General features: G+C 45.3%; 1 protein-coding gene across 21 annotated transcripts in view; it reads left to right on the top strand.

Annotated features, from left to right (window-relative positions):
• Prom1 (prominin 1) overlaps window positions 1-18,962 on the top strand; it is a 118,293-nt gene extending 99,331 nt beyond the window's left edge. For 6 of the 21 annotated variants that reach the window (XM_076546238.1, XM_076546236.1, XM_016000202.3 and 3 more), the window contains 11 exons: window positions 362-433; window positions 1,609-1,701; window positions 3,633-3,686; window positions 7,213-7,293; window positions 7,428-7,496; window positions 8,591-8,683; window positions 10,787-10,902; window positions 11,423-11,446; window positions 11,863-11,931; window positions 17,080-17,119; window positions 18,116-18,962. In XM_076546238.1, the coding sequence (XP_076402353.1) occupies window positions 362-433; window positions 1,609-1,701; window positions 3,633-3,686; window positions 7,213-7,293; window positions 7,428-7,496; window positions 8,591-8,683; window positions 10,787-10,902; window positions 11,423-11,446; window positions 11,863-11,931; window positions 17,080-17,095 (687 nt within the window). In that variant the 3' untranslated portion in view covers window positions 17,096-17,119; window positions 18,116-18,962. Of the gene's footprint in view, window positions 1-361; window positions 434-1,608; window positions 1,702-3,632; window positions 3,687-7,212; window positions 7,294-7,427; window positions 7,497-8,590; window positions 8,684-10,786; window positions 10,903-11,422; window positions 11,447-11,862; window positions 11,967-17,079; window positions 17,120-18,115 lie in introns of all 21 variants that reach the window. The other 15 variants (XM_076546249.1, XM_076546248.1, XM_042285951.2 and 12 more) reach the window with 4 other exon arrangements.
• Window positions 18,963-19,399: the final 437 nt, after the last annotated feature.

Genomic DNA, 19,399 nt, shown 5'->3' with positions numbered 1-19,399 from the left:
AAACACTCTACCCATAAGCAGTTGTTACCCAGTTGTCCCAAATTCCTGGCAGCCACCCATCTACACTCTATTCTGTACAATCCATATAAGTAGCAACATACACTTTGTGACTTACATTTCTAGACTCTTCCACTGAGCATGTTTTTTCAAATCTATGAATGTTACATGTGTATTAGTAACATTTTTTTATGGGTGGGTAAAAATAATACATAGGAACGCAAATGTAACCTATGTGGGCATTTCTAGCCTTGTTTTGTTGCCTGATGGCTATGGCCCCATGTTCAACATGCTACCTTTCGATGGTGTTCCTGTAAAAGCCCAGGTCTGTAACATGGTTTTCTTTTCATTTCCTCCCTGGTAGGCTGAAAAATCTCCTACCAAAGTGGATCTGTTGGCATTTGCCTCTTCTCTGGAAGAAAAGGCAAACAAGTTGGTGAGTTCAATAGTCTTGTCAAATGCTGTCATAGTTGGAAAGGCAAACGTTGATATCCTTGTTAGGAAGCCACAAAGTGGTCCCTGTCACCATGGCTTGACTTTGTCTCACAGCACCTCGCTAGTACGTTAGAGGCCCCATGGCAACTGTCCCTCTGTGGTCCAGAAGGATAAACAGCTTTACCTCTGCATGTGCTTTCACAGATCAACACCTCCACTTCAAACACATGCACACGTGCGCATGCACACATACACACACACACACAAACACACCCCATACATACATGCATGCATACACACATATATATACAGATATACACACAATTCATGCACACACAGACATGCACACATGGAGACACACACAGACATACATACATACACAGGTGCATACACAGCATGCAGACAAACATACACACATGCAGACATACACACATACATGTACACAGATGTATAGACACACGTGCACACTCGTACACCCAGACATGCACACATACATATGCACACACACACATTTTTCTTGCAGCGTAAAGGAGTGCTAGCTGAGTTGTGCCTTGCATCACCAACAGAAGGCACATAAGCTTGAGCAGAGGCACCATCATAGCCCATAGACTTGCCTAACGTCAGCTCTTCTGCATGGCCCCTTCAAGAAATAGCAGTGTGTGGTGACAGGGTAGCAGAGCTCCGGAGGAAGACCCAGGTTTAAGTCCTGGCTCAGTCTCTTCCTGATCCTAGTGGCCTAAGCAGGGTATTTCACTCACCCGTGCCTTAGTTTCCCCATCTGTAAAAATGGAGGCAGTAATTACACCTGCTTTGCAGGATTGTTATAGCTCATCTACTGACCATCATTTCAATGTGAATTAACTTGAATTATCTTCATTTGAGCCTTGGTTTTTCTCAACTGTGAAACAGGGAAATTGACTAGCTGTGTCGTTTGGAGGCAGGAAAAAGAAACCACGACATCTTGTGTTTAGGAAGTGCTTTTGAGTGAAGTGTTGACGAGTCCGTGGCTCTGTAGTGTGAAGCAGTTTGTCTAGGTGCCCTGCTGCCTACCCATGTCATGCTTGTCTAAGAGGGGTCCTGGTTAAGTGGTATCTTCTGGTATCCTTTCTGGTTAATGAGTCTGTTTTGTGGTCCAGAAGGATGGTGTTGATCCTTATGTTTTTCTTTTCCTTGTAGCCCGAAGGAAAGTTGAAACAGGCCTTGAAAACAGATGTGCAGAATATTATAGCCATCCACCAGCAGCAAGTCCTTCCTTTGCAGCAATCACTGGTAATAGTCAACACCCTGTGGCATTTCATGGTGGCCTGAGTGAAATCTAGCACCTAATTGTCTAGTTAACTTGCAAACAGCCTGAAGACACACACTCATCGGATGGAGGGCTCCAACCACTCAGCCTCAGTTTCAGATATGGATCTGGGCTTTCAAAACCACAACCTTTAAATCATGCCTTTCTTTACTGTGCCTCCCTCTGTTCCTTCCAAGAGAGTGTGAGCAGTGAGGCACACCCCACATCTGTCTCCAGGATATAGCCTGGGCTCCTGCTGGTAGGCCTCCTGGGCAGTGTGATTGTGCTCTGGACTCTTGCTGACATATTCTCCAATCCTTTTTCTCCAAACTTTGCTTAGAAATATGTGAAGGCGAGGGTAAGTACTTCTTTTGTTCCCCTCAGCTCTCTTGACTCCTTCCATGGCTATTGCTCTCTTTCTCCTCTGTTCCACCCCCCAACTTTCTCTTCCCTTGCTTCTAATGTAACAGAGGTAGTTTGTGGTTTGGAATCACACAGACCTGGTTTCAAATACCTCTTTGTCCCTCTAAAACATAATGACTTCCCAGTGTCCTCATCAACCAATAAGGTTTGTTTATAGATGCAAATAATAGAAATAAATAAAATAATAGAAGCAAAGAGAATGATGGGCTATTAGGGGTGGCGCCTACATTGCTATCACTTGGTCCATGGAAATGGTTGGCTTCTGAACTTGAGGACTCAGGAACCAGAGGAATCAATGTTAGGTTTGCTCCTGGGCCTGTTTGTGGCTGTAAAAGGGAGAACTGTGTAGAAACGGGGTCCCTAGGTCAGCTGCCCAGGTTTGCAGAAGTGGATGCAAGTCCGTCCTCTCTAACATAGAAACTTCTGGATCTAGTTTCCACGCTGGTTGTCTCTCTGTCTTGGCCTTCTTACTTTCTGGTTTGCTAGAGTTCCACAGGGTTCTGTCATTGGATTCATGTACGCCATGGATTGGCTTCATAGAATTCTGTCTAATTGTGCACACCTAAAACACAGGGTTCTATCATTGGATTCATGTACGCCGTGGATTGGCTTCATAGAATTCTCTGTCATTGTGCACACGTAGAGCAAGCTTGTTAACATAGTGAACATACCTATTGCTGTTGTTTTCATTTTCCTTCTAGGCTTTTCTTCAAGTAGACGGGACACCTTGGTCTCTTCTGAGCTAGGACAGCCTGGCCACAGAGCCATCATATTAGTCAAGGGCTGGCAACTGGCCCTCGTCAACCACAGCATGACTCAATCCAGCCTGTTGCAAGTTAAAAAAGCCATTGCAGCTTATTAGAAAACCATGGCCACTTTTGGCCATAAGAATAGAATATTGCACCAGGTGATGGTGGCGTACACCTTTAATTCCAGCACTAGGGAGGCAGAGTCAGGCGAATCCCTTTAAGTTTGAGGCCAGCCTGGTCTACAGAGAGAGTTCCACAACAACCAGGGCTGTTACACAGAGAAACCCTATCTCCAAATAAAATAAAATGAAATAAAATAAAATAAAATAAAATAAAATAGAAAATGGCCCCTAAAACCCGAAATATTTATAGTGTGGCCTTTTACAGATAAAGTTTGCCACTTGAACCTAAATGATTCAAGTAAACTACACTTGGGGGGCAGGCTCTGTTTCAAATAATGCTTTTCCAACTGATTAAACCTATTTTGAAGGCGTTCTTGTATGCTGTGTGTGTGATATGCTGCCCTTAAAGCCTTTGAGTATGGTCCTGCTTATCCTCTATGGGTTTTCTCACACACTAATGGTGTATAAGGTCATGTTGTTGCTTGTGTCTGCTGTACTTTCTAGAATACAGCCATTACTCTGTCCAGTCAGATTTGATGTCTGTGTTGGGGGAGGGACTGACATAAGGCCCTTTTGGTGCTTTGGATAAGAATTTTGAAATGCTTTTCTTTTCTCCACCAGGATGCTTTAAAACAGAGTGTCCGGACACTTGAGCGCACAAGTGATAAGTTGCCGGTAAGGGTTTCGATTTTCTTTCATGAGGTTTTGTTATCAAATTTCACACCTAGAATTTCAGAGGTATTGGTTTTCAGGAGTGGTTTAAGTTAAAAGGAGGTGTTCGGAGTATTTTGAATACCGAACTTGGTTTTCCCATAGTTTTCCTCCTCCCAAAAGCTTCTGTTAATGCAAGTTTCAAGAGTCTGGGTCTTGCTGGGTAGGAGGTGAGCTTAAGCATGGCTACTTTATTATTATTATTATTGTTAATTATTATTATTATTTATTTTATGTGCATTGGTGTTTTGCCTGCATGTATATCTGTGTGAGGGTGTTGGGTCTCCTGGAACTGGAATTACAGACAGTTGTGAGCTGCCATGTGGGTGCTGGGAATTGAACCCAGGTCTTCTGGAAGAGCAATCAGTACTCTTAACTGCTGAGCCACCTCTCCAGACCCCGCATGGTTACTTTTTAAGAAGTTTATTTTTGCCGGGCGGTGGTGGCGCACGCCTTTAATCCCAGCACTTGGGAGGCAGAGGCAGGCGGATCTTTGTGAGTTCGAGGCCAGCCTGGGCTACCAAGTGAGTTCCAGGAAAGGCGCAAAGCTACACAGAGAAACCCTGTCTCGAAAAACCAAAAAAAAAAAAAAAAAAGAAGTTTATTTTTATTTTATGTTCATTGGTGTTTTGCCTGCATGTATGTCTGTGTAAGGATGTCAGATCCCCTGGAACTAGAGTTACAGACAGTTGTGAGCTGCCATGTGGGTACTGGGGATTGAACCTAGATCCTCTGGAAGAGCAGCCAGTGCTCTTAACCTCTGAGCTGTCTCTCCAGCCCAAAACATGGTTACTTTTATAAAGATTGTGTTGCATATCACTGGTAGTCTTGGCACTGTTTACTGCACATGTTCACCATCACTGCTGGGCATGCCACAGGCTTTTCTACTTGTCCACCCCCTAAAAGTCTCTCAGCCTGGAAGAGAGACTCTTGTTACAGCTGGTAGGAAGCATGGCAGTAGGCAGACAGGCATGGTGCTGGAGCAGTAGATGTAAGCTTACATCTGATCCACAAGCATGCAGAGGAGAGGGACAGGAAAGGAAGGAGGGAGGGGAAAGACACAGAGAAAGACGCTGGGCAATGGCATGGGCTTTTCAAACCTCCCACTACCAGTGACACACTTCCTCCAACAAGGCCACACCTCCTAATCCTTCCCAAACTGTTCCATCAGCTAGAGACCATGTTTTCAAATATATGAGCCTATGGAGGCCATTTTCATCCAATCCACCATAAGATGACACCCCCAGACATATTTACTATTTGTGGCTTTGAGCAGGGATCATTTCAGTTACAAACAATAACAGAATGGTACAAGCTGGGGGTGTGAGCAAGAGCATGGATTGCCTTTAAGCCACTGCTCAGCATGCTGCCACTTGTCTAACATTCCGTTAGCTGAAACAAGTCACTTGGCCACAACCATTGTCATCCTCATGAGGTGGGAGAAGTACAGGTCTGCCTCAGTGCGGGAGGGGATGGCTTCCCTTACATCAATTGCACAGAATATGTATCTAACATAGGTACACCTTCTGGTGTCCTGAACCATCTCTAGATTACTTACAACACTTAATGCACTAGAAACACAATGTAACTAGCTGCCGTCCTGTATTATTTAGGGGAAAATGATCAGAAAAAATCTTAACACATTCAGTAAACCCCTCCCTTTCCTGCCACAAAAGGTTAATTGAGTCAGGTAGTGATTGCACATGCCTTTAATTCCAGCACTCAGGAGGCAGAGGTGAGCAGATCTCTGAGTTCAAGACTAGCCTGGTTTACAGAGTGAGTTCCAGGACAGCCAGGACTGCACAGAGAAACCCTGTCTTGGAAACAAAACAAAACAACAATAACAACAACAAAAGAGGCTAACTGAATCCCAGATTTAAAACTCCTATATTAGAGGGCTGACCACATACCATCCTTCTACACTTGGGAAGCCATGCCAGGAAGGACACCAGTCACCTTGAAAGGTTCATCACTACGCCATAAGAAGTGCCCTGGCACAGAAACTGAGCACCAGGTTACACTGTGTTCATCTTACATGCAGAACTGCAGCAGATGCCAAAGTATCTTTGTTGAACTGGAAAGATTGCTCATAAGAGCTTTGGTGTGGAAGGCCAGCTTCTACCTTTTAAAGGGTTCCTGTGAGGAGGAGAGAGGAATAAGAAACTTGATAGAAAGATAGTAGAGAGGAGACAGACAGACACACAGGATAGCTTTCGGGAGGGATCAAAATCCACCAGCCCCTTCTGTCTCTTCAAAGGGGCTTTTTATAACCATGCCAGTGGTCCAATCATTCCCCTATGTAGCCCTGCTGGGTAAAGCAAGCTCAGATCTCACTAGGAAACCTCTGTGGGCCTCCACACTTTAGAGTGTGAACCCCACAGTTAAAAAGGGGGGATTTTTCTGCTTTCCTCAGTGAGCCCAATATTGTGACATAGTTCCTCTGAAGACCAGTAGGTTTGCACTGCTCCAGGGCCATGCCTGATCCCAGTGCCATTTCATACAACTGTGTCCCATGGCCAAGGGGCTGGAGACATACTGGTGAGCTCATGATCTTTGCTGGCTCCCTCTGCACATTCAGAATGAGACCTGCAGTAGCATGTTGCCCCTGCATTGGGACCCAGCCTAGGGTATGAGAGATGGACAGAACTCTGTTCTGATGCACGTGCTCAACTGTGTTCCCCAAGACCTCTGTGCAAAAAGAGCCCTTTTCCTGTTTGTAACATGGGTTTGCAATGGCTGCATCTTGGTGGAACAGGTTTCATTAGAGATTTTCTTTAAGAAGGAAAAAAATCTAACTAGGTAGGCCATCTTGAAGGAGGTCAATTGTCTGCTCTGAAGGGCATGTCGTCCTTCCAGCCATGTGAATTCACGAACAACCAACAATTCCCATCAAGTACACGTTGGGGATATAGTCCCAAAGTGTGTCCTTTCCTGTTCTCAGAGGGCTGAGCCAGGTCCTGATGTTATAGGCCCTAATCACCGAGGCCAGTTGGCTGTCCATCAACAAGACTTCTGTGGGTGGGTGGGTGGGGTTCAAACAGTTATATATTAAATAGAAAGCTTGGGATTTAGCTCAGTGGTAGAATGCTTGTCTAGAAAGCACAGGCCATAGGTTCCATCCACAGTACCAAAAAAGAAAAGAAAGGAAATATCTGGTGGGGGTGGGGGTGGGGTGGGTGGGTTCTATGTCTATAACAAACATGTCCAGACCCCCCGTTTTGTTATTGTTAACACAGTGTTGTATGTCAGCTACTGACATAGCAGATATATTGTACTACATGTTAACGTACCCAATCAGATTGCATGCGTTATATGACAGTACAATGTTATATAACCCCATGTTATAGAGGGACATCCAGGGCCTGCAGAGTTTGAGCAAGGGGAGTGGGGATCCTGGAATCCGTCTCCCAAGGACTCTAATTGGATTTACAAATTGCCTGATTAAATTCCTGGTTCCCCTTCCCATTATTTTTTGTTTTTTTTTCCCCAGGAGAAAGTGAACAAGGTCATCTCATCTTTGGATTCTGCTCAGAACTTCCTCACCACTAACATTTCCTCTATCGTTATTGGAGTAAGTTTTCCTTTCTAAAGCAAGTATGTAGATAAAGAACCATGCGGTGTGAGTATTTCACAGTGAAGTAGCTATACCTATGGAGTGTGTTCTAGTTGTTTTAGTGATGGCCCCAATATTTGACTCCTTTCTAGGAAACACAGAAGTATGGGAGAACAGTAACAGGCTATTTTGAACATTACCTGCAGTGGGTCTTGTACGCCGTAAGTAGCTTTGTCCTTTGTGAACATAAAGGGTGCCACATCTCAGGAGAGTCATTTCCTAGTATAAAATCTGAAGGATGTTAAAACCCTGGTGATTTTGGTTGGAGATAAATGTACAAAGCAGATGCTGGGAAGAAGCAGCAGGCTGTCTGAAGTTGGGTGCTCAAGGTGAGCCGGTGACTGCTTACGGCTTCCTTGTATGGGGTCCAGAAGGCAGAGTTAGTTGCTGGTGGTAGGGAGGGGATGTCTTTCGTTTTCATTGAAGACTTAAAGTCTTCATTCACTTCACATGTCCTTTCCCGTGTTGTGTCTGCCTTTAATCACATACATGCCCGAGTATGCACAGGCATAAAAAGTAGGGGTTCTCCCTAGATGTGCATTCAGAGGACATGGTTTGCTGTATTGTGTATCCACCCTAAATCAACCCAGGCTGGATTCCCCTTTCCCCACCACTCCTTCAGTTTCCAGGGTGTGTTACAGGACATTTTGGAATGAACACAGGCTCATTTTACAGCAAGGTTGCTGTGGTGGAGTGACACATTGCTGGGGTGGGGAGTGTGTACAGCTCAGCTTGTTGCAGTGGGCGTCCCGAGTGGCTCAACGCATGCTTAGGAAATGGCTAAGTGGACTCCTATATTGCCAGGATTTCCTGCCTCAAGAGGATTTGGATAAGAGGAACCAGGACCTTTGGGGGGCAGCCTTCCCATGGGGGAGAACACCCCTCTGCAATCCCCTCACTCCTTAGCTCACCTTTGCTGTATGGCTTCTTTGATGTCTACCCCTTCACCACATAACGAGACTGCACATATACACGTCTTGATCCTTCCAGCAGTTCTGCAGGATGGGTCTTAATATTCCAGAACACAGATGAGGGGAACTGCAGCGCAAGGGGACTAAATGTCTGGCTATAAATATATGTAATTGAGCTAGCTATAGAACTCAGTGCTTATCAGCTGTCAGCTCGATGGCTTCCAGAACACTCTTGGGATGCACACTTCTGAATGCTCTTGGGACTCCAGTCGGGTCACATCTCACGGCATGAATTTTTGTGAGCCTGGCTCAATGAACGTTGGTCCATGTTTTCCATCCCACAGATCACAGAGAAGATGACATCCTGCAAACCCATGGCCACTGCGATGGACTCCGCCGTGAATGGTGTTCTGTGTGGCTATGTTGCTGACCCTCTGGTAAGAACTTCATCTTTCAAAAAGAGAAGACATATTAAGTAAACGTGTTATCGGGAGTTTTCTACATTTTCAACCTTGTTCAGAGAGTTTTATGGCTTTCTGACTACACTATTGCTTTTCTGAAGATTCGGGGCCAGAGAGGTGGCACCGCCATTATCTTCTCTTGTCCCTTGCCCATCACAGTGATCACTCCTTTTCTCAACCAATTTCTCTTGATCTAACAGTTTTCATTAGGGTTGTTTACAGGAACATGGGTAAAGGGTTATTTAGAGGAGTGTGGATACCCTTATCAGGGGTATACCACCAAAGAAATGGTTTTTTGCTTACCCCCATCAACCATTAACTGCCTATACATTCCCAGGAAGACCAGATTTCATGAGCCCTACCCTGTCCGTGACAGGATGTTGATGGGCCCAACCTTGTGCAGGTCCTGTGCAGGGAACAGGACCTTTGTTCAAGACTCCAACAGTCATGTCATGCACGGAAGGCAGCATTCCATAGCACCCCACACCAGTAGCTCTTCCAATCTTTATACACCTTCCTCTGTGATATTTCTTGAGCCTTAGCAGGGGTGCTGTAGATTCAGCATTTCTGGTCAGACATTCAAAAGTCACGCTGTGATTTTTGACCAATTGTGAACATCTTAGTTACCATTATTCACTGTAAAAAGAAGGTTCTCTGCCCAAAAATGACAGCAGCACCAACCAATGAGCGTAAATGTCATCATCTGGACAATAATGTTATGGGCATATCACATCCATTTAGCACAGCTGCAGCAGTGGTTGCCTCATAAGGGCCTACAACCTCCCAGGCACAGGTTTTGACTGCATTTTCAGGACTAGATATGAGTTATCTCTTGAGGAGCAGGCTTCAACTTCAGTTAGGAATAGGTTGGTTACCCCATCACAGACTTGCCACTGTTGTACATATGGGTGCATCTCCTGGCCTGCCTATAGTGCTGCACACAGGAGCCACAGCCGAGAAAGGCTACTGAAGACAGTCCTCCCACAGCAGCCCGCATGGCACCTTCTGGCACTCTAAGGGTTAAGTTCTGGTCTAGTTCCAGCCCGATTTCTCTATGTCCTGTAACCAGAGGATGTGGTGTGTTCAGTGACAGCATCTTACCATTCAGTCTGGTTTGCACCCAACAGCAGCAATGCCAATTGCCCACACTGTTATGGAGGTCTCGAGAGCCTCTCTGGCCAGCTCACAGGGAGGTAGCCCAGCCCTGGCTCTGGAATTTCATTACTGACTTACGGGGTTTTGAAAGTAGCTTTATCTACCTGTGTAGGGTACTTCCATTCAAACTCTTAAAAAATATTTTTTAATTTGAATTTGAATGACCAAATGTTAGGTTTGCTTGTGGCTTGTTCATATATCTTTAGTTTCAATTGGCCTTTCTCCAATTCCCACCCCTCCCACCCCCCCCACCCCCGCTGCCATTGTCAAGAAGGCGTAGACCAGGATTAAGTGTGAGATCTGATTTATAAATATTGGCAATAAGTTTAAAAATATGTTGAATTCAGTCTGTGGTCAGCCTGCTGCCGAGGATGAAGATGGCACACTTTTGGGGGACCCTGGCGTGTGTTGGGCGCCACTTATGTCCTCTTGGCTATACTGTTATAGAATGAAGATGCCAATGTCTTAACTATTCTGATGCAGGAAAAAAAAATCAGAACTATCAACTAGCCATATTTACACTGAACTACATGGAAAGGCACTTGAACTTGAGCCTGCTGGCTGCCAGCTGTCTAGGTTGGACAGCCGGTCTGACAAAGATACACCATGTGGTGTGTGGTTGGGTGCTTTTTGACTGTCTTAGACAAAAATCTTAGTTTCACCACTAGATGCTTCTTTCTGTTCCTCTTTGACAAAATCAGCATGATCCTAGGATCTGCTTGTCCTTCAGAAATATTAACGGGGTTACAATAACATATTACACCTCTGTGGTGACTGGTTCCTGCTAGGGTCGCAGTTGATTTTGAGAACAAAACAAAAACTTGAAAAATTGCAAAAAGAAGCCCCCCCCCCAGCTAATCTTCTTTCCTATTATCTATCCCCAAGCATTTAATTCTCCTGATTGTTGCTGTTTTCATCCCCCAGAATTTGTTCTGGTTCGGCATAGGAAAGGCCACGATGCTCTTACTTCCTGCTGTCATCATCGCTGTCAAGCTGGCCAAGTACTATCGCAGGATGGATTCAGAGGACGTATATGATGAGTGAGTGTGGAGCTTCCTGGGGGCCAGGCATTTCTATGCAGCACTGTGTCCTTGGAGAGCCACCAAAGACCAATTCTCACGAGAACACACTTGGCTTCTGCCTAAGTACAGTGCTGGATTGTCTCTTCTACTGGGTTTTTTTGGTGGTGGTGGTGATGGTGGTGGTGGTCTTGGTTTTGTTTGTTTATAACCAATCTGTAGGATTCTGTTGTTTTCTTCTTCTTCTTTAATCTCATCTTCCTTAACCAGTGTTCTTGTGTTTCAGCTCGGCTCTCTCGGGAACATGGCATTTCACTTTATGATAACTGTTGTTACTGCTTTCCCCTGGCTCTGCTGCTTGCCCTCTGTTCTGTGTCTGGTGACCACGCATGCTTCCTTTTCGAGTCTCCTCTTCTCTCACCAGCTCTGGAGTCTGAACTGTCAGCCTGTACTGCAGTGAAAACACTGGGGGAGGGGTGTAGATCACGGCCTTCCTAGTGATAAAACACTTAAATAACCATCTCCCCTTTTTATATTTTAGTGTTGAAACTGTACCCATGAAAAAGTAAGCCTTTTTTTAAAAACTATCTTCACAGATGGGATGGGGAGGTTTCTATCACATGGTAGACCTTTGGTTAGATGGATAATATGGCATAAGAAAGAACAAGAGATAAACCTGGGTAAAGATGAATCATGACACCTCTTAGAAAGAGGGTTGGTGCATCGAAGATGCTCGTGAATTGCTTGTTGAGTGAATGAACATTTTATATATTAGATGTATTGATCTATAAAGCCACTGTTTCCATCTGAGGTTTTGAAAGGGGGAAGATGTAGATGATAACACATTCTCCACGCTTCTCTGCAGACTTGACAATCTGTGATACACATTTTGTAGCCTTTACGTCGTCTTTGTGATCCATAACGTAAATACTTCACCCTCGAGGTAACCTGGTGTTTCTGGTGTATTTATTTTTGTTACAGTCTGGAAAACGGTAGTAATGGTTATCATAAAGATCATTTATATGGTGTTCACAATCCCGTTATGACAAGGTAACAGAAAGCCTCAAGTGCATGCCTAGCCTGTGGTGAGCCTTCTTGTCCCTGCTAGCCCTGACAACACGTCTTCTGCATGCTCTTGATGCCCTTCCCCTTCTCTCTGCATGACCCTGCATTGTCACTGGCCACCTCTGGTCACTCTCTGCATACCATGCCACAATGCCAACTTTCTAAATTTCCAGTGGGTTTCTCAGCAACCGAGTGGGGGTAGACTCTAGATTGAATGGCATCTTAAAATGCTGTGAGTGACTCTCGATCCTAATGGGTTACATGCATGCACACCTTTACTTAGCCCTCCCCTCATGAAGTAGTGATTTAAAAACCTTCTCTGCCTCCCTCCCTCCTTCTCTTCCTTCTTTCTTTCTCTCCAGAATATTAACTATAATCAACCAGAAAAAGAACTCGAACTTCTTCTCCTAAATCCTTGCGTTTATATGTTCCCTGGAGTTAAGGGGGCTTCCTGTGGGTCTGGATTTGCCAGATAACTCTTGAGTATTACCTGCCAAGTGAATTCTGCTGCACCCTACTAAAATTTCAGACAGGCATGTCCACCAGGAACAGCCTTGCTGTGGCCCTCCCCATGCCTACACAGTTGGCTCCAAGCCAATGGTCAGCTCCGCAGGGCATGTTGCCCCCACCCAAGCTGCAAAGGAGCGAGTCAGATATTGGTGTAGGGGGAATCCTCCTGTCATAGAAGGTCCATTTCCCCTTAAAAGAACAGACACTACACTGAGGGAAGCCACCAGTGTGGGCTCCTCACCAGATGCCACCACAAAGGACTCCCCCTTTTAGTCAGGGGTGTCCTTATCTTCAGCAGTGTTGCCTAGAAACAGCAGGTGTTTCATCAGCGCTGGTTTCGAGAGGAACGCAACAAGAAAGTTACTAAAATTTCTCCTTTCAGAAGAATAAAAGGGTGGGTGGGATTTTTTCCCCTCCAACTTACAACTTGGAACATTTTAAAAACTTAAAATAAGAACCTCTTGTTTCAATTTGTCATATGTGGGGAGAGGCATCTTTTTAATGTCTGAGCTGCTCTAACAAAGCTCTATAAGCAGTGTGCCTTATAAAGAACAGAAATTTCTTTCCCGTGGTTCTGTAGGCTGGGGAAATGGGTGATCAAGGTGACGCCCAGATTCAGTTTCTGATGAGGGCAGATTTCCCATAGATGACATCGCCTCTCCTCACTGTGTCTCTACGTTGTGGTGATCTGTGAGTTCTCTGGAGTTTCATGCCCTAATCACCACCACCCCAAAGTGCTCCCCCAAACCCAGCTTCATAATACTATCATCTGGGTGATCAGAATCTCTATTTGTGAATCTGGAGCTGTTCAGATGTTCAAGCCATAGCTGAGGTAGTGATGATAAAGGGATGAGGGGTGTGGGGGGAGGGGCTCAGTAAGGTTCTGAAGTGGAAGATAAACATCTATTGTTCTGATAATGTGCTGAACTTGGATGCTAGAATGCTGTGTTGAGAGGTAGCTTCAAGACAAGGATCAGTTTACCAGGTTTGGTCCAGAGCTCATAGACGGGTGCTATGGCTGGCCTGCACTGTACAGTGGCCTCCCTCGTCCCAGTATGGAGAGCTTCGAGGTGTCTCATTTCTCAGCTGAGATTCTCCAGGCCAGACGTGAGCTCCTTACCACCACCAACACACAGCCAGAGAATCTCTGAGTTCGAGGCCAGCCTGGTCTACAGAGCAAGTTCCAGAACAGCTAGGGTTACACGGAGAAACCCTGTCTCAACAATAGAATTACAAACGAAGGTTACAAAAATGAAAACAAAACAGAAATCTCATCACGCTTTCAGTAGCTTTACAGCTTTGTGTTGGGTTGCTTCCTTAGCCAACCTGGGACCCTGAGGGTCAAAATTTGGACATGCTTGCCACACATTCACCAATTCTCATCCTTGGGACCATCCTGCCACACCCTGGCCTGAGCCCTTGGGTGTAAAAGAGGGCCAGATGTCCTCTTTAAACATCAGTGATGAAATAATTGAGTCCCCACTCAGTCCCACCGGCACACTGCCTCTAGGGCAAAGCCCTTGGTTCTCTGGTCTAGTTCTCCTGACTTCACAGTTCATGTCTGCATAACAGGAACACAGTAATCTGATGTACTGCAGAGGAGAAGGAAGGGACTGAGACAGAGAACAGGAAAAACAGATGCCATCTGATGAACAGAGCCCCTGGGGCTGTGAATGTTGAAGTTCAAAACAGATGGAGTGCTCCAGCAGTGTTAGATACCTAGTGTTTTGTTGTTTTGTTTTGTTTTCTTTTGTTTTTCAAGACAGGGTTTCTCTGTGTAGCCTTGGCTATCCTGGGACTTGCTCTTAGACCAGGCTGACCTCGAACTCACAGAGATCTGCCTGCCTAGGGTTTTAGGATGATTTGATGATGATTCTGCTTTCAGTATACCTTTTGAGGTGTGTCTTTGGGAAGGACACAGCATTCCACATCCTGTGAGGGGTGAAGCTAGGACCTGTTAGCACCTGAAGTCCTTCCTCAGTGCTCTATGGCCGTCTAGAGTCCTATGAACTTCCTACATTCTGTAGGGTAGTCCCAAAGACAGGCTGAAGGTGTTGTTTGCTTTGTTTTAATTTTTCAGTAACCTGAGTCCCAAAGACTGCAGGCTCCTTCCTGTGTCACAGAAGCAGCTTTCTCGGTGACACTTACACCCAAACCCTCCCTCTTTCCTGAGTGCCTGCTGTTCTGTGAGAACCTGGTGGATCTCCTGATCCCGAGTACCCACTGTCCTGTGGGAAGGGAACCTGGTGGGTCTCCTTGAGTAACCTGCTCTTCTGAGCAAGGAGGAGGACACAGATTAGAAGACTTGTTTATCGTTTGAAGATGAGAGAGCTACACTTCAGAAGCCCTAGGGACATAGTCATTTCAGCCTCAATGAGACCCCCAATCCCTGTTAGAAGACTCTGGCATCTAGATTGGAGTGAATCTTCACTATTTCACTGTGTCGTGGTGGAAATGCGAATGACATTCTTAAGCCTCAGTTTCCACATCTATGAAAGGTGTCAACGAGAGCTCTACTTGCCTAGAAGCTGCGAGGGTCAAAGTTCATCTTAGAATTGTGCAGTCCCCTACTTAAGGGTTTGAAGTTCATGACAGTGGGGATGCTCTTATTACATGGATGATTCCAATGGAATCTAAAGGTGACTCAAACATAATACACAAAGGTGCCTCGCTAATCTGTCAGCCGAGCCGCTGCCACTCCGCCTCTCCTCATTACACCCACGGAGCCATGGATTACAGGGAAGACCCCTCGAGGACCTTCTGTACACGTAAGCCTGGATACCTGCTCCCTTCACATGGACTGGGTCATGTGATTCCACTCAAACCTTGACACACCACCTGTAACCAGGACAAAGAGAGGTGTGAGTGTGAACATGGTGAGTGCCTCCTGAAGGTGCTTGGCCCTTTAGGAAAAGCTTGGTGACAGTCAAGGCACTCACTGACACTTGGCCAAGGTAGGGTCGGTGTGACCAAGCCATTACCTCACGTGGAGTTGGGCAGGGAAGATTCTTCACAAGTAAAAAGCATGTTGTTGGTGGTACACTCAATTCCACAAACAAATCTGATACAGTCCCCCCTTTTATCTTTGCTTTCCAACACACATACACGGACACTCACAACCTCTAGTTAGTCTGTCTCATGGCCTATGGTGGGTCATTTACTTTTGCCTACAGAAAAAAAGTGATGGGCTTTGCTGTAAGCATTGAAGCCTGAGACCTTCTTCATGGGGTCCTACACAGTCTGCACCAAGGGCAGGCATTTTCCCTGAGGAGGTATGGCTGCTCTAACAAGCTCCCTGACACAAGTGACTTAGAGAAGGAAGGATGCATTTTGTCTCACAGTTCCAAGGTACAGTCAGTCACGGAGGCAGGGACACAAGGCTGCTGGTCACACTGGAGCCATGGTGAGGATGAAGACAACACCAATGCTAGTGCTTGGCTTGTTTCCTCTTTTTTGGGGGGGCTCAGGACCCCCAGCCTGTAGCAAGGTACCACCCACATTCAGGTGGGTCTTCCCAACTCAACTAACATAACCTAGAAATTCCATCACAGACATGTCCAGAGGTGTCTTTCCGTGGTAATTCTGAAGCCCATCAAGTTGCCATCACAGGAAGTACTGGGTCTGCCCCACTGGAGATGGCACAATTTGTATCCTTTCTGTACAGGTGTGAATTTTGTAGCCCAGACTGGCCTGGAACTCATGGCAGTCCTCCCGCAGCCCTTTCCCCAAGAGCTGGATTATTGGCATTAGCCTCTACACCCTGCTTGATGTTTTCCCATCTAACGCCAACAAACCACTTTGGGGAACGTATGCCACACTGTTTCTGAGAAGTGTGTCTTCAAACTCGGGCCCTGCTATTGAGCTGCAGAGGGCATCCTTTGTGCAGTGTGCCTGCAGATGCTTGGGGGGAAGTGGGAAGGGCCCACCTGCCACATTTCTCCTCCCCACAGGAGAAACACATTGGACGTGCTAGAGTGGTTGCAGCGTCTCTGCCTGCACCTGCTCTACCTGTGCCAGCCTTTGAGACGGTGTCTGGAGGCTCCTCTGTGGTGTGATGAACTGGGTGTACCAGACTTGGAACTCACCCCCTCCAGATAGGGTTCTCCTACCTCCCCTTGCACAAATTCTTCATGGTGGTTCCAGGTCATGGTCTCAAAGAAATGGGAGAGGATGGTGGGGTTAGTGTTGGTTGATAACCAGAAAGCCATTTACAGGATACGTACACATCTGGCTTCATACATATAGAGTCCCGCAAGATCCCAGCAGTTTCCCCTAGAGTCAAGCTTCAGGAAGCCATTTGCGGCCAAGAGTCACCTGCCACCATCTGTTTTTTCCTGCTGTAATGTACTGCACACATGTCCCTGGTGACCCTTACCACACACATGTTCCCAGTGACCATCACCTTTTAACCATAGAATGTGCCTTGGTTTGTTTCACCCTAGCCTCATCATCCTTTCAAATGCAGAACAGATAGATGCTAGAACAATCTGTTTTATCTAGCATTCTTCTTCCTTGGTAAACTTTCTGGACTATAGTCGCATCCTGCTTCTGAGCACAGAGGTGATGGGACCGCCTGCAGCCTAGCCCAGAGTGCTACAGTTCTGTTTTGTTTTTGTTTTTTAGCCCGTCTCGTTACTGACAACTGAAGTCAAAATTGCTTGAGGTAAGTGTAATGCTTTCATATAAATGGATCTATAGGACTATTGTTTTCAATTTTTAAAACATCAAAACACAGGTTCTTCTAACATATGAATTGAAAAACCTAAACAAATCTATAGAGTATATATGCTTTTAATTACATAGAATGCAGTTATACTCTGTGACTAGATAATGTGCGTGTGTAGATACATGCAGATATACACACATACACAGTGATTGTGTCTGGATGCATAAGATATAAAATTAAGTATTTTAAAATGTAGTAAAATATTGATGTAACCAACCGTCTTATTAAATAAGAAACACAGAAACAATGTAAAAGAGAAAGCCGAGAAGTCAGAGCTCAGAGCTAAAATCTCACCCTTCCTCCTGCTGTCCCAGCTTCGAGAAAAGAGACCTACTTCCTGTCGGTTCGTTTTTTTATAGTATGTTGTTCTGCCTTCTCATTGGTTGTAAACCCAAACACATGACTGCCTCGTCACTGTCTGAATGTACAGCCCCCTAGGTCTTAAAGGCATATGTCTCCAATGCTGGCTATATCCCTGAACACACAGAGATCTTATGGGATTAAGGGCGTGTGCCACCACCGCCACACTCTTGCTATGGCTCTAATAGCTCTGACCCCCAGACAACTTTATTTATTAACATACAATCAAAATAATAATTCAGTACAATTAGATTACCACCACAGTAAAAATAATAAGCTACTAGATATTCACATGTCCATTGAGGGTTGTGGAACTGAGAGATTTTATATGTGCTAACACATTGTTTTACAGTGTTCACTTCTGTGAACATGTATTTTCTGAATCTATGTCAGAAGGTAATCTCTAAACTAATGATGAGGTGAGGCACACAAGACCAGCCCACCTGTCTCTGGAAGAAGTTTATGTTTTCTGTTGTTGGGCTCCTGACAGAACCATTTTAGGATTCCGCATTCTTGCTTTCTTTTGTAACTCAAAGCCAGTTTCTAAAAATGATGTTTGATTTCCATTTTCAGCATCAAGACAGTTGAAGTGGAAAGCATCCCAGATTTCGGATAGCTTCTGAGTCTTCTAGAACTTTCCAAGTCCAAAAAGAATCATGGTGGCAAATGTGGAGACTCAGGCAGGCCCTGAGAACACAGTACCAGCGGTCTTAGGGTGGCATTTGGTCAGGAATGAACAGTCATGGTGATCATCCGTGTGTCCATCGCTATTCAAGAATGACTCTCCCCTGTTTTGTTTTGTTTTTTTAAACCTTTTTACACTGAATTTCTATTTAGACACTAAAACATATGGGGGTGCTTGTTCCCCCTGGATACATTTATTTTTGAGCCAGCTAATTGGATATCATAGCTGGGTACCTAACTTACTTCCATATGTGGAGTGTGCTAAACACAAACCAGTTTACAGGAAAGATGTATTTTGTGTGTAGTAAATTGCGTATATACAAATGAGTACTCTAGATTTTTCTCCTAAATGAAGTTACTGTTACTTGCTGGTGCTGTGGAAAGGATTCTGTGTGCACCAAAAGTGTGTGAACCCTGCAGCAGGCACATCCTTTTTTGGTGGATTTCCCTCTGCTTGTGCTGGTCTGCCTGTTCGGCAGAGGGATACCTGCTTGACACCACTGGCAATCCAGAACAGAGAGACCTTGAGAGAAGGAGACGTCACTCAGCTCGAAGAGGAATCATTTTCACAGACACCAGTCCTGGTTCATACTTCAGTGGCACTTTCTAATGTATAATGATGGGCATCTAACACATTCTGAGTTCGGTGTCATCTGATTATCAGTGGGATTCTAAAATGAGGTGCAAGAGTTCCTGTTACGATTCTGAGATTTGAAATAAAGCGTGGATGAATGGAGCCTTCGGAGTCTGGTCCTTAAAAATACATGGAAGGGTAAAGTCACTTTGCATTAGTTATGGGCTATTCTTGTTGGCCAGGACCTTTCCAAAAAGTAACCAGTGAGGAAAAGCTGGTCAGGTCAAAGTGAATGTGTTAGCAGTGTAGCTTTATACCAGGCTTTTCCATATGAAGTCACAGCCCTGATTCATTTCCATATAAAGAGTTCGGGAAATGTGGCCTGAGTGCAGCTTCCCTGAGTAGCCTGTACTATTCCAGTGCTGAAGCTGTGCTCTTGTATGTTGATCCCACTGCTCTCCGGAATGAGAGCGCCCACCATCCAGAGTTGATTGTGTGCTGGTCATCTGCCTCCTTGGCCAGTTGTCTTTTGGGACCTCAGATTTTCAGACCTAATGGAGGCAGTGTTTTACCAGGCATGGTGGTGTGTGCCTGCCATC

Source organism: Peromyscus maniculatus, chromosome 10 (assembly GCF_049852395.1).
Source record: "Peromyscus maniculatus bairdii isolate BWxNUB_F1_BW_parent chromosome 10, HU_Pman_BW_mat_3.1, whole genome shotgun sequence".
NCBI lineage: Eukaryota > Metazoa > Chordata > Mammalia > Rodentia > Cricetidae > Peromyscus > Peromyscus maniculatus.
This window is presented reverse-complemented; position numbering and strand designations above follow the sequence as displayed.